The sequence below is a fragment of the Osmerus mordax genome, chromosome 26 (assembly GCF_038355195.1).
Source record: "Osmerus mordax isolate fOsmMor3 chromosome 26, fOsmMor3.pri, whole genome shotgun sequence".
In the NCBI taxonomy this organism is placed as follows: domain Eukaryota; kingdom Metazoa; phylum Chordata; class Actinopteri; order Osmeriformes; family Osmeridae; genus Osmerus; species Osmerus mordax.
Window position 1 is genome coordinate 3,184,665 of NC_090075.1, and position 18,800 is coordinate 3,203,464.

At 46.5% G+C, this 18,800-nt stretch overlaps 2 protein-coding genes and 1 non-coding gene across 3 annotated transcripts; 1 reads left to right on the forward strand and 2 right to left on the reverse strand.

The window, feature by feature from the left end:
• Positions 1-4,076: 4,076 nt before the first annotated feature.
• On the reverse strand, positions 4,077-9,190 carry phb2b (prohibitin 2b). The gene is made up of 10 exons (XM_067229686.1): positions 9,138-9,190; positions 7,942-8,074; positions 7,657-7,741; positions 6,915-6,994; positions 6,522-6,706; positions 6,271-6,400; positions 5,798-5,901; positions 5,539-5,616; positions 5,314-5,390; positions 4,077-5,059 (listed from the first exon to the last, which is right to left on the reverse strand). The coding sequence occupies exons 1-10, from the start codon at positions 9,156-9,158 to the stop codon at positions 5,038-5,040; spliced, it is 915 nt and encodes a 304-aa protein (XP_067085787.1). The 5' UTR covers positions 9,159-9,190; the 3' UTR covers positions 4,077-5,037.
• Positions 9,191-9,392: 202 nt separating this feature from the next.
• Positions 9,393-16,307, reverse strand: pde6d (phosphodiesterase 6D, cGMP-specific, rod, delta). Its single transcript, XM_067229687.1, has 5 exons — positions 15,966-16,307; positions 11,237-11,325; positions 10,586-10,711; positions 10,167-10,272; positions 9,393-9,984 (listed from the first exon to the last, which is right to left on the reverse strand). The coding sequence occupies exons 1-5, from the start codon at positions 16,013-16,015 to the stop codon at positions 9,903-9,905; spliced, it is 453 nt and encodes a 150-aa protein (XP_067085788.1). The 5' UTR covers positions 16,016-16,307; the 3' UTR covers positions 9,393-9,902.
• Positions 16,308-17,241: 934 nt separating this feature from the next.
• Positions 17,242-17,314, forward strand: trnam-cau (transfer RNA methionine (anticodon CAU)). The gene has a single exon. It is a non-coding gene; the product is annotated as a tRNA-Met (tRNA).
• The last annotated feature ends 1,486 nt before the right edge of the window (positions 17,315-18,800 follow it).

Consider the following 18,800-nt stretch of genomic DNA (forward strand, 5'->3'; position numbering starts at 1 on the left):
GTAAAATATTTACATATTCGGTCTGAAGCAATGCAAGGGGGAGAAACCACTTTGAGTCAGAAGGTGGGGGGGATCGGGCTACAACAACTACATATGTCTTTCTTTAGACTCTTACCTCACCGTCAAATGTGGAATTATGTGATGTTGTTTTTCGAGTTTAATCGCAATGTACAGCCCCATATCATACCAGTTCCCTAACTTCAGATTGACCAAGTCGGGGTATGAGCTGTTCAGGTTGAATAGTTGAATAGTCCTCTGGTTCTGACCTGGTCCTGGTAGCGTTCCCTCAAGACATTGACCTTGACCTACTGGCATGTCCCGGCCACCCAGAGTGAGTCAATCCTCTCGCCCCGCTTCAGCCACTCCAATCTGGGAGCGGAGATTACAGACACTCCGGCGGAACGCGGCGTGGTTGGAATGCCGGAGCGAGCTAAGTAAACAGTCCTTTTCACCTCGCCGGGGCCGGGGTCAGCTGATCCGGAACACACTGGGCCTCTGTCAGCAGGCCATGACGTTGCGGTCAGTAGGGTGTCGTGCGGACTGAGGCTCTTTGTGGGCAGGTTGACGGGGGCTGGGTGACGCGGCCTGGTTTAGGGGTCTAAGCAGTACCGTGAGGCTGCAGATTACACACTTTCAGCACCAGGAATCGGACCAGTCAGATTTAGCCCAGGCTTCTGGTTCTGGAATTTTCGAAATTGACCTTCCAGAAAGACCAGGAACTGCCACGACGACGTCCCGACAGCGGCAGCCACTGATTGGTCGTCTGCAGGCTGTGGGAGTGCTCCTTAATGCACGGCCAAGTTCAGATGTTCAGGGTTTTCCAAATGTGTTTGTTGTTACCTTCATGGATGCCTGGTCTGTCTAGTTGGACATGGCGTTGGTATCTAGGCTCCTACCTCCATTCCTCCTCGGGCTGCCTGCCTCATTCAACCTCCAGGAAGAGTTCCCTGTCTGCTCAGACATGGTTCCAAAAACAATCCCAGGGGCGATTCTTCACCAGTGAGACAAAAGTAACAACATCCACACAACAACAAAGCATGTCGAGTGGGATTCATATCATATTCATATTACATGATTCCTCAACTCACAACAAAAAGGCAGCATCAATAGTGTTGTTGATGTCTAAGCACAACGTGCATCCATCAATGTGGTCACCGCCTCATTAGGAAGATAAGGGTGAGCTGAAGGATGGTCGCCACCAGGATTGAGATCCTGCCCAGCTCTTCAGTGCTCGGTGAAGGAAGGAAAGGGAGGAGACGAGGGGAGAGGATGCAGTAAGAGACTGTTGAGACGGATCCGCCCCTGGATTTGGGGCACACTTCCTCCCTCACACCACAGGAAACGGTGTGACATCAAAACAGGAACATAGAAGAAGACAGAGATGGAGGGAGAGAGAGAGCGATAAAGAGAGAGAGATGCACATGCACAGGATATGTACCCCCCTGCAGTGTTATGAATAGAGTATCAATGCTTTTCATCAGATAAAAATAGCGCGAGGAGAAGGATATCACTTTTCTTTTGTCAGACGAGTGAAAAAGAATCATACACTTGCCCATGAAACGTTAGAATATCTACAGGAGGTGTTATATTTCCCTTCACAGCTCTGTGCAGGGGGGGGGGGCGTGGTGGAGGAGAGACCAGATGCTGGGAGCAGGGCAGGAGAAACTGAAGGGAATGAAACCTTACCAGTCAGCAAACCAGGGCAGCATGGTGAAACCTCATTTAGCATCGTACTGAGCATGCTCTGAAGAAGCAGGTTAATCTATATGGCACACACGCACACGCAAAGTCACACACAGACACACAGGTGCACTGTGCTATTGAGTCTGCATGCATGCATGTCTGGCAGGTTGGCCCTGCAAGGTCTGGACATTCCTCGACAGGCAGGCTGACAACAGACTTGACACATGACCACCAGGGCAGATAGCTGGCTGGTTGGCTGTACCTGAGGTCATTCTGAGCTCTGTGACGACTGCAAATACTTTGCTTGTGCACATGTGTGTGTAAGTGTGAGTGTTGACAGCAGTCAGGCAGACACACACACACACACACACTATGATTGTGAACGTCCCTCCGTGCCTCATCACATGCTTTTTAATGAGCCTTTTTCTAAATATAAGGCGTCTAATTATACAAGCTCACGGGTTCTAATGCTCCGGCTAATTGTCAGGTTGGATCGTTAATGGGTCTACCTGCAGCCTATCAGGGAAGAACAAAGACACGGCTTCTCTAATGGGATTATAAGGAGAGTGATGAGTCTACACATCAATCTCATATAAGACTTGTAGAATCAGGTAACGTGATCACATCAAAGGAAGAATGGCTCCGTCTCCTAAACGGACCCCTGACAACAGGATGTGTGTGTGTGTGTGTGTATGAAGCCGGTGTCCCCATTCTTTTCCCTCCTCCCTTAGGTACAGCCTCTACACAAACCGCAGTGGCCCGGTCTGAACCTGTTTGCTACGTGCTTTTCTTCCCTTTGTGAAGGGAAGGGGGTTCACCCCAGAGATTTGAGATGCAGCCTATGTAGGATTAGCGGCGCAGAGTTTATAATCCCACATCCAGAGAGTGTCCTTGGCTCTCTGTGCTGCCCCCTCTCAATGACACTACGGACTGAGGGGAGAAAGGCTGCGTGCGCACACGCGCGAGCGTGCGTCCACACACACGAGCACAGACACATGCGCGCAGCTTGCTAACACACACACTTACACACACACACACACAACTAAAACGGGCCGTGCAGCACGGGGTCGTCTGTATACACACTGTAACAGAATATTGAATTTCTACACACACACATACACACGTTGAGCTAATGAGAGGGGACGAACAGTGCAGGAACGAGCACACACACACACACACAGAAACGACAAGCGAAAGCACCGTCGTTGTCTGCATGGCCTGCATATGGGAGGGTCAGAGAGAGGATGAATGACAGGACAATGCTTTGTGTGGACCGGGAACGGCGTAGCGCTCTGGTTTCAGAGCACAACGCAGAAATAGCCGCCGTGCCGGTAGGTGTGCCGCCATGGCAACTGAGGCTCGGGGATGATGTCACAGCTGATCTCCATGGCAACCGGCCCAGATCGCCTGTCACAGCATGAGGTCAGTGTTGCCATGGAGACACACCAGCTGAGCAGCGAGAGAGGAGTGCGAGAGGGAGGAAAGAAGAGAGGGAGATCAAGAGGAGGCTATGAATTATACAAAGTAACAGTTGGCACACATAAACAGGTGCTGCGTTTAGAATAACCCAGTCACCATTTACCAAGCACACAAATCTGATGCTAATCTTGGACATTTACTTAATGAGTTCATCTGTGGCACTACACCACAAGTGAAGCTATTAAAATCTACAAATCAATACTTTGATTGCTGAAATGTAAGACCAAGAGTGTGTTGTCAGTTTCACTCTGATAGATGATTCCCTTAGCATGGTCCCTCTTACACTAGGCTCTGCAGCAGATCATTAGTTGTGAATGGTGCGCCATCTTGTGGCCTGTAGCTGTAAAATGTTCCTTTTAAACTGTTCCCCAGTACGACTCCAGTGATGGATACATTCTGATGTGCGTCTGTCTGTGTTGCAGGGAGGGGAAGCTCATAAACCATATTTTGGGTAATTGAATATGCTTTCCCTTTTCTTAAGGGGACAAAGTCGCATTTCATTTGTCAAGAGTGGTATGTTACAGAGCTGAACACCGCGTACAGAATACATCCCGTTCAGAACATACACACAGAAAGGGGTCATTTATCAAATACAGGCAACCAAAACAGCAGCTCACTGGTTGCCTTTGAAGGATGCACACATGAAGCAGCCAATGGGGTAGCAGCTAGGAGGAGGGCCTGCCACAGAGAACCAATGAAGAGGGTCTCCACAGTGAGGCCCCCGCTAACTACCTCCAGATGTCTGCAGCTGGAGCTCAGCCTACACATGGAGAGGGAGGTATGACTCTGAACTGTGTGTGTGGGTGTGTGTGTGGGGGGCTCGATGATTATCTGCACGTGAGGGCTCCATCTGACACACACACACACACACACACACACACACACACACACACACACACAGAGAACCACGTTAGTACAAAAAAAAAAGAACTCTTTAATGTTCCGTCTTTGTTTTGACCGACATGTTTCAGTCAGTGGTAGAGAACTGTGGATACAGTGAACAGCTAAGCGCCCGTCTGTCTCTCCTCATGGATGGACCCAGGACCTCCCTGGTACTGTAGTGGGAAAGCATCACCACACCGCAGAAGCACTGCCATAAATCAACGCAAAACAGGCCAGCTAAGCACAGTTCACCAGTTCAACAGTTGCATAGAATCAAAAATCGGGGACATCATCCTTTAAGTCTAACCTCCATTCATAGAGTGCAGAAATCTTTAAATAAAAACACCTAGATTAACAATAATTATGGTTACCATTAGAACGGGAATACCCATCTGTTGTTTCCAAGGTTACGTCTGATGCCTGTTCTGTTGTCTTTATGCAAACAGATCTCAGGACAGATGGCTGAGAAATTAGTTACCGACATCTGTCTGGACACTATCAAAACTGTAGCTTCTTATATTGGTTGTCACTGTTTTTATTCGAACGACATTTCTTCGATACATAAATCGAGCTATGGGGGGAATTTGACCCTGATGATGTCACACACATATGATCACACTCCAGATGACTAATGATGTCACACATGTTCCTACACAGAGATTACAGCCCAGTTCAATCGAATGGATTCATCTCCCCTGTTCCAGCAGCACTGACATGAGATGGGACTTGGAACTCGCCCGCTGATTTCCATGGGGATGCTACACACACACACACACACACACAGGTCTAGAGTTCATGCTATCCATCCACTGGTGCGCAGTCCTCTCTGGGCAGAGGTGATTGGTCGGTCGGTAAGCCACTTGCAGGTACAATCAGACAGTGTTGCTAGCGTGGAGGCTCGCTAGAGACAGACGGAAACTTGGAAACTTGGGAGACAGATGGATACCTCGACGGACGCAGGGCTATGGCTACCCTCTCCTCCTCCTCCTCTTCCTAATTCTTCCCCAGCGACAGGCTGAAATAACAGAAGTGTGGGTTCAAGTACAGCAACGTCCAATCAATCATAAGAACACACAGAACACACACAAGCCTTCCATGGACAAAATAGTGTAATTGACAGAATGTGGTGTTGAACTATAGATAGAAAAACAAAACACACAGAAGCCTGGCTTCTTCCGAGTTCCTACATCGTTTATTTCACCCCGTGCGTACTTTATCCAAGGCCCCAATGAGAGCATACTTGTAACCGGCGGCTGTGGATGAACTTACTTGTTAAACGAGTCAGCTTGAAGGTTGAGAACCAGACTGTCTGCGCTGAGGTACACCTTGTTCTGAGACGTCGCCACCTGGAGGGCACGCAGTAGCACGCTTAGAGGGGTCAGAGGTCAAATCCGGTGCGATCACATGACAAAAGCACAGGAGGGGAACGCACGGGGCCCCACGTCAGACACTGGGCCCCTCCTGGTGTTCACGAGTTCACATTCCCCCACTCACCGTCTTGGCGATGTTCTGTGCTGCTCGGATTCTTCTCAGCTTCAGGTACCCAGGGTTCTTAGTGATGGCTTGGCCCAACTACAACACACACACGGTGAGAAGATTCTGTAAATACAGCTGTAAAGTAGCAACACTTACGCTGTGATGGTTCATAATGCGATGGTTCACAATAGAAGGTCATGTGAGGGCGAAGGAGAAGGTGTGGTTGGTGTTTGGTGGGAGGTAGGAGCGTTGGGGATCGTCATGGTGGATGTTTTACCATCTTGGCTGCCTCGGCCTCTCCTTCAGCCTGGATGATCTTCTGTCTCTGGTCCTGCAGGGCCTTCTCCACGTAGAACTGGGCTCTCTGAGCTTCCTGCTGGGCTGCACACCAACACACACACAGGCTTGACACACACTCATGCGCAAAGGGCTGACTGGAAATGTGTAAACACGCCCCCGCCTCACTGTTCCATATGTGGCACAGCACACACACACACACACACACACACACACACACACACACACACACACACACACACACACACACACACACACACACACACACACACACACACACACACACACACACACACACACACACACACACACACACACACACACACACACACACACACACACACACACACACACACACACACACACACACACACACACACACACACACACACACACACACACACACACACACACACACACACACACACACACACACACACACGGTTGCCTTACCGACTTGCTTGGCCTCCACGGCAGCGGTGTACTCCCTGCTGAAGCTCAGCTCGGTGATGGCCACGTCGTCCAGGATGATGTTGAAGTCCTTGGCCCTCTCAAAGAGCTCGCGGCGGATCAGCAGGGACACCTGCACCCCACACACACACACACACACACGGTCAGGCCCAGTGGCTCACATACAGAGAGCATCCCTTCCCTGCCCGTGGACCAGCGTGGCCTGGAGGAGACGGGGCAGGGGCTCGGCCTACCTGGGCCCTCTGGGTGATGAGCTGCGAGGCGTTGAACTTGGCCACCACGCTCTTCAGCACCTCGTTGACGATGGAGGGCAGCACCCTCTCGTCGTAGTCCTTCCCCAGCTGCTGGTACATGGCGGGCAGGTTGGACGCCACGGGCCGCGACAGGACACGCAGGGCGATGTTCACCATCTGGAGGTCTGGGGAGCGGAGAGAGACCGTCAGCGCGTCTTAATACACGGGTACAAAACGGTCCTTCTCGGGCGGTTACTTCTTTTATTGTGACGAGTTGAAATACTTCCTTGTTGAGTCACATTGTGTGAAGCACAACGCGCCATACGCCGCATCACTAGTTTGTCCAGCTTGAGCCACCTCCCTGCGTCATTCCCTATATGGTCATGGACGTACCTTTACTTCCTGTGAGAGAGGAGATCTTCCTGGGCCTGGCTCTGATGTCATAGATGATAGGGTACTGGATCCATGGTATTCTAAAAGGTGGACAACAACCACATTCATTAGCTCAGTAAAAACGGCCAAGGCAGTGACAACAAGTTAATAAAACGTGATTATTTTGAGACGGTTAGTGTTTAAAAAGGTCTGAAGTGTTTTGTAGGCTTCCAGTGTTCATTTTAAATTCGCTAAACGAATCCCGACAAACCTCTTATTACGTCTGCTGTATCTGAGCATGATTTAACAGTGAATAACAGTCGAGATAATCCAGGAACCTAGACTACACACGAGACGCGTCCGGGGATCAGAAGAACCATGTGCCAAACTGCCGCCCCCCCCCCTCCAGCCGCTCGTTTCCCCTGGAGGGCCGACAGGTCTTAACAAGGAACCAGACAGGTGCACGTCTACCCACAACAACCGTCCTAATCCCCCTCGGACGTCTGAGAGGAGCTCCAGTGCCAGTCTACACCTATCACCTTTGTCTAGAAGGGTTAGCGTGGATCCCAGAGGAGGCTTTGGTATTAATCCCATGCTGATACTGCTTTGTCAAGAGCATTTTAAACCGCTGTTGCCCCGAACTGCACACACTTATACTGTTCCCTAAGGTCCCCTGGATATGACCTGATATGTGTGCCAAACTGGAAGAAATGTGACGTGTGGATGGTTACATGAGTGACCACTAGGGGGCAGTCTGCCCTACCTGAAGTGCAGTCCTTCAGAGAGAACTGTGTCCATCTGCATCCCTCCGACCCTGTTGAAGATGATCGCTCGCTGACCGCCCTCCACTGTACACAAACAGGACACACAGGTCAGTCTTTGTTCTGAAATGTATCTCAGAAACATTCACGAAGACAAACAGAAATAGGCCTAATTATTCCACCTGCCACATAGTGGAAAAACCCTGTGAGAAATCTGTTCAGCATGCTTATCGATCTGTGTACTAGCATGCTAGTTCACTCCCTCCCAACTGGTGCTGCTGCCTTACCTGTGTAGGTGGCCTCCTTGACGCCGTATACCAGAGCTCCTGCACCCATAAGCAGCTTCAAGCCCAGCCCGGGTCCTCTACCTCCCCCAGCCGTCATGCGGCCCACGATGTCCCTCAAGCTCTGCAGAAACCGCTGGAGACGGGACACAAGAGACTGGTGTTTTAAAGTGCAACTGTCATGACGCTCTAATCCTGAGTCATTCGCAATCAAACCATTAAATGTCTAATTATGGAAATAATTGTTTGTATTGCATAAAAGAAGGCGATTCGAAAGCCTAAAGTATTCTTGGAAATATAAAGTCGGTATAATAAGTGTTGCATGCAAGGTTTAGGGAGGTCAAATGTTTTAGGCAATGGGACCAATGCACAACTGCCCCTCTAGTGGACGCGATAAGTACTGTGACCAAAAGCAATTCCTAATCTGGAATCTTCCTTTTAGAGTGGCGCAGCAAAATCCGTATTGAATTTAACCCCAAAAACTATTTAAAAAGACTAACTACATTCATAAACCATGTTTTAAGTGAAACAAAATCTAGCTCTATAGTGTCATACTTCATGGTGGCCTGGTATGACTTGGTTGTACGAAATAAGGTGAATGGTAGATTAGCTACAGTTAGGCATGGTAGCTGTCTACAGTCCAGTAATGCCGGTTGGATCTTTTCCCAATTTGATCTTGGTCACTGTAACGTAGCTAACACATTTTTATATATTAATATAGATGCTTAATTGCCTATAGCTGACAGTTAACTAGTAAACGGCAACATTAAAACCGGCCTAAGTAACCTACTGTACTGTAGCGTAGCTTAAAAGGTAGCCTAGCTAGTTTAGCTAGACCAGTCAATTTAAATAAGTTTAAACACAACCACCGAGTCAGAACTGGAAATCAAAGAGCGGTTACGCACTACATGCAATTTGCTCCCGTCAAAATATTGACAGAATTCATACAGGCAAGTTACAACAATTGCAAGATAGATGACGTTAGGTAGCTAGCTCTACCGCTTGTTATAACATCAGATAGCTAGCACAGATAGCAGTCATGGACTAGCTAGCAATACAACAGCTCACTTCTTCATAAAGACAGCACCTGCATTAAAACTTAAAAGCACATTATTGGTATGTCAGCACGTTTCTAAACCATATACCATTCTATGTTTCCTCTGGCTCGTTTGGACACAGTTGGCATGCTAGATACTCACGTTAGGATCTTTACTCGCCATGCTTGCAGTACAGTGGGAATCCAAGGTCGTCAGACAAGCAGTCACGGAACGAACTGCTTCATGGGAGTTGTAGTGCGATCCAGTCAAGTGACGGCCTTGGAATTTGTAGTGTTCTATGAGCGAGCTATACCTTTGTGTAAGACCAAAGCATCGGAACGGTGACTTAATGCTAGACTTGAATACTTGTATACCCAGTGAAACAAACGAGCAAGACAATAACTTATTAAACATTTGTGGACATAGTTTAATCCATAATTCATGTAGTATTAAACACAGTCTATTTTACAGTTTTAAGTTACAGCAAAAAAAAAAAAACAAACAATGAGAACATCAACCACAACAACATCAACTGGAAGCAAACGTGTTAAAAATACAAGGTGACAATGGAGACGATAGTGCATCGCCATGGTGATATTTCGGAATGACGAGGAAAAAAAAATGTACAAATAAAATAATTTACATGGTTGGTTGCCATGAGCATCATCACTCATTGCCCATATATTATATATATACGTATATTTACATACAAAAAGTGTCATTTCTCAAGAAGCCAAGAGTGATGTTATGACTGTTGGATTTTGGTATCTTGTATTGGTGTCTTGGTCCTGCCATAAGTATAGCACAGAAACTCCCCAGTACAGTGGCCTGCTTTCACCCCCTCCATAAATCAGCTGTGTGCCTTTTCACGATGTTGCCCACTTGAAGGATTCTCCCCTTTACAAAAAAAAGTAAAGGTGCTGTTCCTCAGACGTAAAAAAGTCGTACTCTAGAAGTGCTGACGTGAAGGTCGTCATCGTAAAACTTCGTTTCTATGACAACATTTCCACTGTGTGAGAAAAGGAAACGCGGTCAGTATGTTTTAACTCAACCGTTTACCTTTAAGGTCATTACACCAAGAACAAGATACATTTATTAGTAAGAGTAACTTCCTGCATACTTGAACACAAAAAAAGTAACCAAGCATGTTAAATCGGTTCTACGAATGCGTGAATCTCAGTCTGGACTCACGTTAAAACGTTGGCCGGCATCATCTGTGACTCTGGAGCTGCCTCTATCAACGACTGCCATGTGTTGGTGGAGTTAGGAATCACAAAGCCAAACTCAAAGAACCATTCTGCAAATAGGGAGGGAGGGAGGGCGGTGAGGGAGGGCAGGAAGGAGGGTGGGAGGGAGGGCAGAGTGAAGAGAAAAACAAAAAAGGTTTTAAGTTCATCCATTTTAATCACACGTTCTGGTATTTACTTGAAAATCATCAAAAAAGTGCTTATGAATGTGTTTTTATAGGGTTTGCCCTTGAAATTCTCTTTACAGAAACTATGGAGCACTACTCCAAAGGTCTGACCACATATTTCCATTTATTTAAGGGTGTCTTTAGTGGGGGGTGCCATCAAACAAAGAGATATTTATGCCCTTTTTTGAATGCATACCTTCTAAACACTGGCCTTTGAAGAACACCTTCTGTTCAAGGCGGAATTTTTCAAGTTTTTCCGAGGAGGAAAAGTTGAGCTCTCGGGACACGGCTTTACATTTAAGGATCTTCTTGGGGACTCGAGCTGAAAGGAACAAAAGGAAGTGTCAGACACTGACCAGCAGGGGGAGACAAACACTGTGGAAAAATGAAGACTAGTCAAGCGTGATCACACATTAGTAGAAGAGTTTCAAAAGGACCATTCATACACATAACCATTATCATCACGCGCCTGGCACGATCCTCTATGGTAAATATCCGGAGCCATGGCTAGTAATTGGCTAGCGCTTTCGGTACCAGTACTACAACAAGGCAGTTAATGAAAGTGTAGCAGATTGGGTTTCTGTCAATTAAACAGGGCACGAGACAGAGCCAAACATGGATGCCTCATTCCCGCAATCTATTCCCGTTTTACAGCAATCAACCATCGTGTCTTCATAAAAGGATATGGCTGGTTTTCAAATGGCGTTTCAGAATTTCTCTAGAGGTTCCATCCCCGACCATCTGATGGTATTGGATGTATGCTGAAGCTGGAGTGGGGATGCAGTTAAAGCTGTCCATCAGTGCGGTGTGTGTGTGTGCATGCGTGTGTGTGTGCATGTGTGTTTACCTTCATGTTCCACACCAGGTAGTGACAGGTCGTCTGTTCCCTGCCACAGCACCTTGCCAGTCTCAGCATCGCGCAGGTTCATCCAGTTTCTACGGTGACAGTGGTCAAGGACAACAACACAGGTTGTCACAGTGCTGGCAAACCAGACACCCTACAAGACGTTCGCCAAAGCAGCAAGAGAACAATCCACTTAGCTTTTCTATAATCCTAAGTGGGGTGTCCAGATACTTTCACCGCTAAGCAACAAGAGGATATGTGTATTTCAAAAGGTACTCTTGTTTTTTCTACACTCCCCAAGTGGGACGTCTAGATACTTACATTTACATTTAGTCATTTAGCAGACGCTCTTATCCAGAGCGACTTACAGTAAGTACAGGGACATTCCCCCGAGGCAAGTAGGGTGAAGTGCCTTGCCCAAGGTCACGGCCAGGAATCGAACTGGCAACCTTCAGATTACTAGCACGATTCCCTAACCGCTCAGCCACCTGACTCCCTTCACTTCACTCCACCTCACTTTCGCCATCTTTAGCTGGAGAGGGTCCTCTCAGGGTGTTTCTGTTTCTACCCAGTGCTAGTTCAGCTAGGCACTTCCAGGCGGGACGAGTGCTGTTGTAAGCGTCTGTTGTGACAGTGGCTCGTCCAGCTGGTGGCGTTAGAACAAGAGCCGACTGACAGCCGCGGCGTCTGGCCGCGCCCACCGGCATCGAGAGGCTACCTGAGAACGGACGCCGTTTACGGCCCTTCGACAAAAGCCCAGTGACACCCAGAGGGTGCTTAGCGTCAGCGCCACCCGAACCCGCTCCCCTCTCTGGCTCTGCACCATCTGGCTGCCCTTTATAGCCCCCCCCCCCCCCTCTCTCTCCACCCCCTCTCCCTTTCTCCCTCTCCCCCGAAACCAAGGCCGTGGGGTGTCAGCGACAGCCTGCAACGTGCCACCACCCGGACACTTGACATTCTCTTCAAACTGTTTAGATACGGAGGGACTTCAAACAAGCAAACAATACAGAGAAAATGGACATCACTCCGCCTTACCACAAGGGAAACTTTCAAGGGGGATGGGGGGGGGGGGCTGGCTCGTGTCAAGCTAGCAGCCCTGTTCAGCTACTCTAAGCTAGCGAGGTGTAATACACTGGTTTTAATCATTTCAATAATCCTATCAAGCCTGGCTGACTCACCCCCCCCCCCCCCCACAACACAAGGGCCCCTCCCTCCTGGCTTCTTCCTTCTGGAATAATCCTAGTACACAACACACACACCTAAACACCCAAGATGACACACATGTAAGCCACACACCACAATACGAAAACGTACAATAACAAGTAGATGGTTTTTGGTTCGTTTTTTTCTTTCTTCAGAGGCTGCAACGTGAAGGGACTCGTCTTACTGGACAGCTACTGTTAGCGACAGCCATGGTTAGGTTGTTTGGCCGTAGCATTTTGTCCCGAGGACAATGTCAGAACAGCCAAAGGAGCTTAGCAGGCAACAGTGTCTACCAAACGTTTTGTGAATGGATTACGCAAGCTGTTCCTACTTCTCAGGCATCTAAAAAGTGCTCTCCACATTAAGTAATTTCATTAGCAAGCCAGAATACGATTCAGCACAACGGCTACTGTGGCAAGCTGCAACCCGAGGTCAAAACCACAGGTTAACCGGATGGGCTAATGGCTGTAGTGCTGGGGTGTGGCAGGGGCCTTGTGTTTGTCGAGTCCGTTTGGGGAGGTGCTGTGCCATTGGCAGGGTTGACAGATGTCTCCAGGATCACACCTACTGGGCACCCTGGAGATAAGCAGTGGGATTCACAGCTAGGGAGAGCCAGTGGTCCCCTCAGTGCACACCATCACACACACATTCCTTAATTAGCCACCAGGGAGAATACTACCGACAAGCCTTAAGCTGCATACATCTTTAAACAGTGGATCATTATTAGAAAACAGTTTGTGTGGCCAATACATAGACATGAAGTTTCCATTCATTATCTGATGGGGGATTACAGCTCTGTTACTGGCAACACCTGCCTATGCTGCGATCATCTTTGCACACAAGACAAGCGGCAATAACACTTTAAAAACATTGTTTTTCCTTCAAGAGGAATTGGTTAAATGAATACAGCTAGACCAAGATGAACCCACCTGGAAGCCCCAAGCAAATGTGTGTCTCATTAAAAATAGCTGAAACCATGTACACTCGTGCAATTCTAGTGGACCATTACCGACCAACCGAGTAAGCTATAGCTAAAAAAAACACAACCGCGACAAACCCCTTTTCACCCCAGCCCTAAATGGTCCGAGAGGTTACATTTCATGAGCTTAAGCAGCACACCTAGAATCTGAGTGACATCATGCACAACACTTTATTATGGATAATTGCCTTTTCATGCGGAATCGTACTGTACTTAAGCAGCTGTCGTGCAGATGAGAAGGGTGTTGAGTCAGGCCTTCCTCGGGGAGGCTTAGACAGGCTCCTCTGAGACACTCAGCCCTGCCTTTAGTCTGCCTCTTTGGGGCTGCCGAGATCAAGATGCTGGGAACCATGGATGTGGTCTACTTGTATGAAGTTAGGCCTTGTACGTTGAGACCTCGTGCATTGACATCCAGCATACTTGTACACGAGACCATAAACACACCACGTGATGTAAAAGCGAGTCCGTCTGCTACAGGGGCTGTGCGTCAAGCAAAAGTGTTTCACTCCACAATGATCTAGTGTGTAGCCGTGAAGGGAAGGCTATAGTGAGGAGGGAGCAAGGTGTTCATCATGGAGTAGCAGAGGCCCATACAGGGTTCACTGCTATGAGCAGAAGGTTGAACCTAAAATAAAGAAATGTAGTTGGGTCCAGCACCTTTCAAGCCTACAGGCAACACACAAAAAAAAATACATCAATATATAGCGTCCTCGTGATAAAACAACCTGACATTTCTAGCTTCTGCAAAGGTTCTCGGCTTATTAATCCATTTTACATAACAATCGGGTAAAGGCTGCTGGTCATGCTGGAAATGGGAAGGCATGCTTCCTTTAAACCTATTAGCTTGATCATTACAGCCAGCTACTGGGCTAGCTATAACTCACTTATTTTACGAAGACTTATCGAAACACACCTTACACATTTGTAATGTCCATTTTATTCGACGACATTAAAATTTTATTTTTTAGCCATGCACTCCACACACCTTCAACTGAAGTTTGTAAAACAGGCCGCAAAACGCTGCTTAATAATGTTCCATTAGCAGAGTCTACAACACCTCTGTATCTGTGTTGCTTGCCGTTACATGTGACTACCCAACGCAGCACAGTAGGCTAGCGATGTGACACTATGCTGTCATCCTGCCTGTGAGCAGGGCCATAAGGCAGCAAATCCCTGTCCTTGCAAATCAAGGATTTAGGCATTACCAGGCTAGAAAACGAAGCCCAGCCTTTCAAAGGAAGGTTAAAATCTCAGACTACTCCAGGAAGTAACAAAAGGAAGAAAAAAAAAACGGAAAAAAAAAACACTACCTTCCCCAAAACACTACATTACTCCATCCTCAGTGTATGCCTCTAAGACTGGTAGGGGTTTAGTACGGGCCTGGTCTTGCATGTGAAGCAGTGCTGGCAACTCATGTGCGATTATTCTCGTCCGCATTACTGTTCCTATTTTAGGAGTGGTGGCCTGTATTATGTAAACCACCAGCAAGAGCTTCAAACCCTCTAATGGAGAGGTGCTTGCTTATGGTAAGTATCATGAGCGAGCGATCCTCAACATAACCTTTTGCCCTATTCTTCACTGAGCTGAGATCTTAAGTGTGGTCGTGTGTAGTCGATCCAAAATATGTATTGTCATTTGGAATTATATTACCCACAACATCCATTATGCTACAGCAGTCTTCCCCCATGAATTAAATAAACAGATTATAATAATAATACGTTTTATACTTTTGAGGTCGGGCATACTCCAAAATAACTATTCCTGGAGCATGGACTTTAATATGCAACAATTTCAGTTAATGTTGAACATCAACTCAAAATACATTTTGGGGGCAAAAGATGTACTTCACAACTAGCTAGTCAGTGGTAAGTTGACTTAATGGTTATGCTTTAATAAACAACTAATAAACAATCCTGTTTGGCCCATCTAACATATCCAAGATTCCACATCACCAAACTAGTTTCATCAGTATATGGATGACCAACAAATCTATCTAGCTAGGGAAGTCTAGTCTCTGCTACAAGTAACCATAGCTTTGATAGATCTTGACCAAGAAACTTAGTCAGCAGTGTCGCTATAAAATACTAACTCCGCATGCTAGTACAATCTAACTCGCACAACACTACTTCAAACTAGCTATAGAAAACATTGGCCAGAATAATAATCCATGGTGCATAATTTAGGGAATGCCAAATTACCTACACTGAACTAGGCCTTTCTCATCTAGACACGGCAATCAGCATTTAGTAGTTGGCTAGGCACCACCACAGGCATGTAGGCTAAATTAGATGAGTAGAGCTCATACTAACTACGGGCCGTCCTAGGTCGCTAGCTAGTTGTAATACAGGTGGCTGAGGTAACTACACAGGACTGTACGTAAACTCTGCAGTCTCGTTCTAGAAACTGGCTACTGTATTGTATATAGACTGACTACCTGATGTTATTAGTCTCGTATTACGGTTTAGTGGTAGCCTAGCTACGCTAGCTAAAGCAAGCAAGCACTGGACTGTAAAACCTTCTATGCAAACCTCAACTCGCTGAAAAGGATACAGTTTAAACCCCTTCAGAATCTCCTTGGCCCTGTCTTCGGTTGAAGACATTATGTCGGAAATCTTCAGTTTTCGTGCGTGGAAAAAGACTGCTGGAACGACGAAGTGGCTTGTAGTATCTAGTTAATGCAGCTGGCTAGCAAGGGTTAGCTAGCTAAAAGATAATGTGCATGTGCACCTGAAAATGGCATAAACTCCGGTAACTCGAGCTAACCTTAGCTAGCTAGCTCTGTAACATTCACCTCCAGACTTCAGTAGATCCCGTTTCGTTTTAATCTCACAAGGGACCTTCACTGATCCTTTAATCAACCTAGGTACCCTAAATAGATTCTGGTCAGAGATTGACAGGCAAGTCGACCGACTACCTTGCGCGGCAGCAAGACGCCACACAAAACAACAAATAACGGTGCAGAGACAGGGCGTTTAGGGAGGGTCTAGGAAGTGAGTAGACGCGTCACCAGTGGCAACCCCGGTTAACGCCCCCAGCCGGTCTCTTGTCAAACATTTTAGGCAGGTTTGCGATTAAAATCTCCTCTCTTCTGTATGATGCACGCAGAATTATCTCTACGGGATGCATACTTGACAGGACGGAGTTTAAATTCCTCCCTTGAACAAACATCGCTTATCTAGAATTTTTACAGCAATTAAACATTTTTTTAATTGCAGTCCTGCATACTTTTTGGTATATTTTACGAGTGTCCTATTGTACGCAGCCCCCATATTATGCAAGCGTAGCCTATATTGCATATGTAGCCTATTTATTGCGTCAAACAAACAAACAAACAATAGTTATTGAGCCTAAATAAATTCAAATCAAACAAGTTTTAAGTCGGTTTATACTAAAAGGCTCATTATGTCAATCATTACAAACTCAAAATATTGTTGCTGGCAAAAGTAAACTTTTGGTTGTATCCAGCCCATGGAGTTATGCACGCCATGTGCACGTGCCTGGCCGACCGTATCAACGTTCCATTGTTTTAACTATATTCCTGCATCCATGGTAGGTGAACACGTAAATAATTGTTCATAATATCGAACATATTGTTTACAATAATTAGTACGCCATCTGTTGGCAGAGCTGACTATAGCACCGGCTAAAAACTTCAACATTTTTGTTTTTCAGGCCATCAGTTCAGTTGTTCAACTGCAAACTTAGTGTTGGTTTAACCACCAAAAGGACAAAGCCGCTCCCCCAAATTACTAATAGTATTTCCCTTTCTGACTCGAGAAAGTACCATTGTAAGACTAAGATAGGGGTGGGTTAGGTTTACTTTCAGGCCTCGTTGGCGCAGTAGGCAGCGCGTCAGTCTCATAATCTGAAGGTCGTGAGTTCGAGCCTCACACGGGGCATAATCTTTTGTGTTCTTAAAAGTGATTGTACCTTGAACCTCGTCCAAGTACACAGATAATATACCACAAAAATACACGGAACAACATACAAATGCAGTTTCATCCAAATTAAGTGATGTAATGCAACAAATTTTATTAAATAAGGTTTTAAGCAGCCACACGGTGTCATAAGTGATCCACTCCTTAAACTGTTACGGTGGCCTGGGCTATCTTGGCCGCACACTATCGCGTGTGTGTGTGTGTTTCAGAGAGAGAGAGAAAGAGAGAGAGAAATGTAGTGTGAAAGAGAGAGAGAGAGAGAGAGAGAGAGAGATTGCGAATTAACTCGCGGTGCTCCCTCTTAGGCTATAGGCTACTGCATGGATTTAACGGGGTCCGCTTTGCTCTCTGGAAAAATACAAGATTTACACAGATGAAGTTGATAAGACTCGTGGACTTGTTGAGGGCTTCTCTTTCCATAAAATCCCTGATCAACCGGTAGATATTCAAAAGTATATCACCAACAACAGAATATCTGATTGAGATGGTGAAATGTTCCGCGGAATACTCCAACGCGTTGACTTTTGGTTGATTTGGGTGACAGTTGTCCTCTTGGGAGCCTCAGGTACTTGTGCACACAGTTGCCACGAGGTGAAAACCGCATTCCAGCTCCGCCAGATCGGCTCTTTGAAATGGGTCCCTGACACACCTGGACCAGGTAGGCTTGTCCCGTGCGGACCCGATAAGAACATGGACTATGTACAGATACAAAAAAAGATACGCAAAATAACTGCTCCACGTGAGGCTCGAACTCACAATCTTCAGGTTACGAGATATGATTCTCAAAAACGAATATCAAAAACTATAAATCAAGTGTAGACCTATTTAAATAAATTGTACATTTAAATTATTCACATTATTTTGTGCTGACATTTAATGCTTAAATAAAGACCATGATATCGGTGGGGTATGTAAAGGAAGATTGAGACATGGAGACCCTCATTGGATCTTTCTATAAACTCAATCTTCGATGTGATCTAAACCATAACCCTACTAGTTGTCATTTCTGCATAGCCTAATTGAAGCAAAAATAATTAATAATTTTTAGAGCTTTTCTTTGTTCTCAGACTTTCTCGTACACGATCAGGGAAACATATATAACTCATAGCCTAAACTATGTGTGTCTAAAAAGCCTCGGTGCCACCCCAGAGGTATGGATTCTTCATTCAAGTGTTTAGAGCAGATGTATCTATCCAGTCCAGTTGACAGCTAGCGCATTCCTGCTGATCATCTCTAACCCCTCTGTGCTGGCTGTGGAACAACATGGTAATGGACAGCTGGCCCACGTTTGGTGGGAGACAGACATCACTACCGTAACAAGTCGCCCGCCTGTAGATGAACATTGTTGTGTTTTCAGGAGTGATTGCGTCGCTTGTCGCCTCCTCGCTAACTTCCCACTCGGGCTGTTGAACTTAGGTCCTCTGACTCATTCACGTAATTGATCACT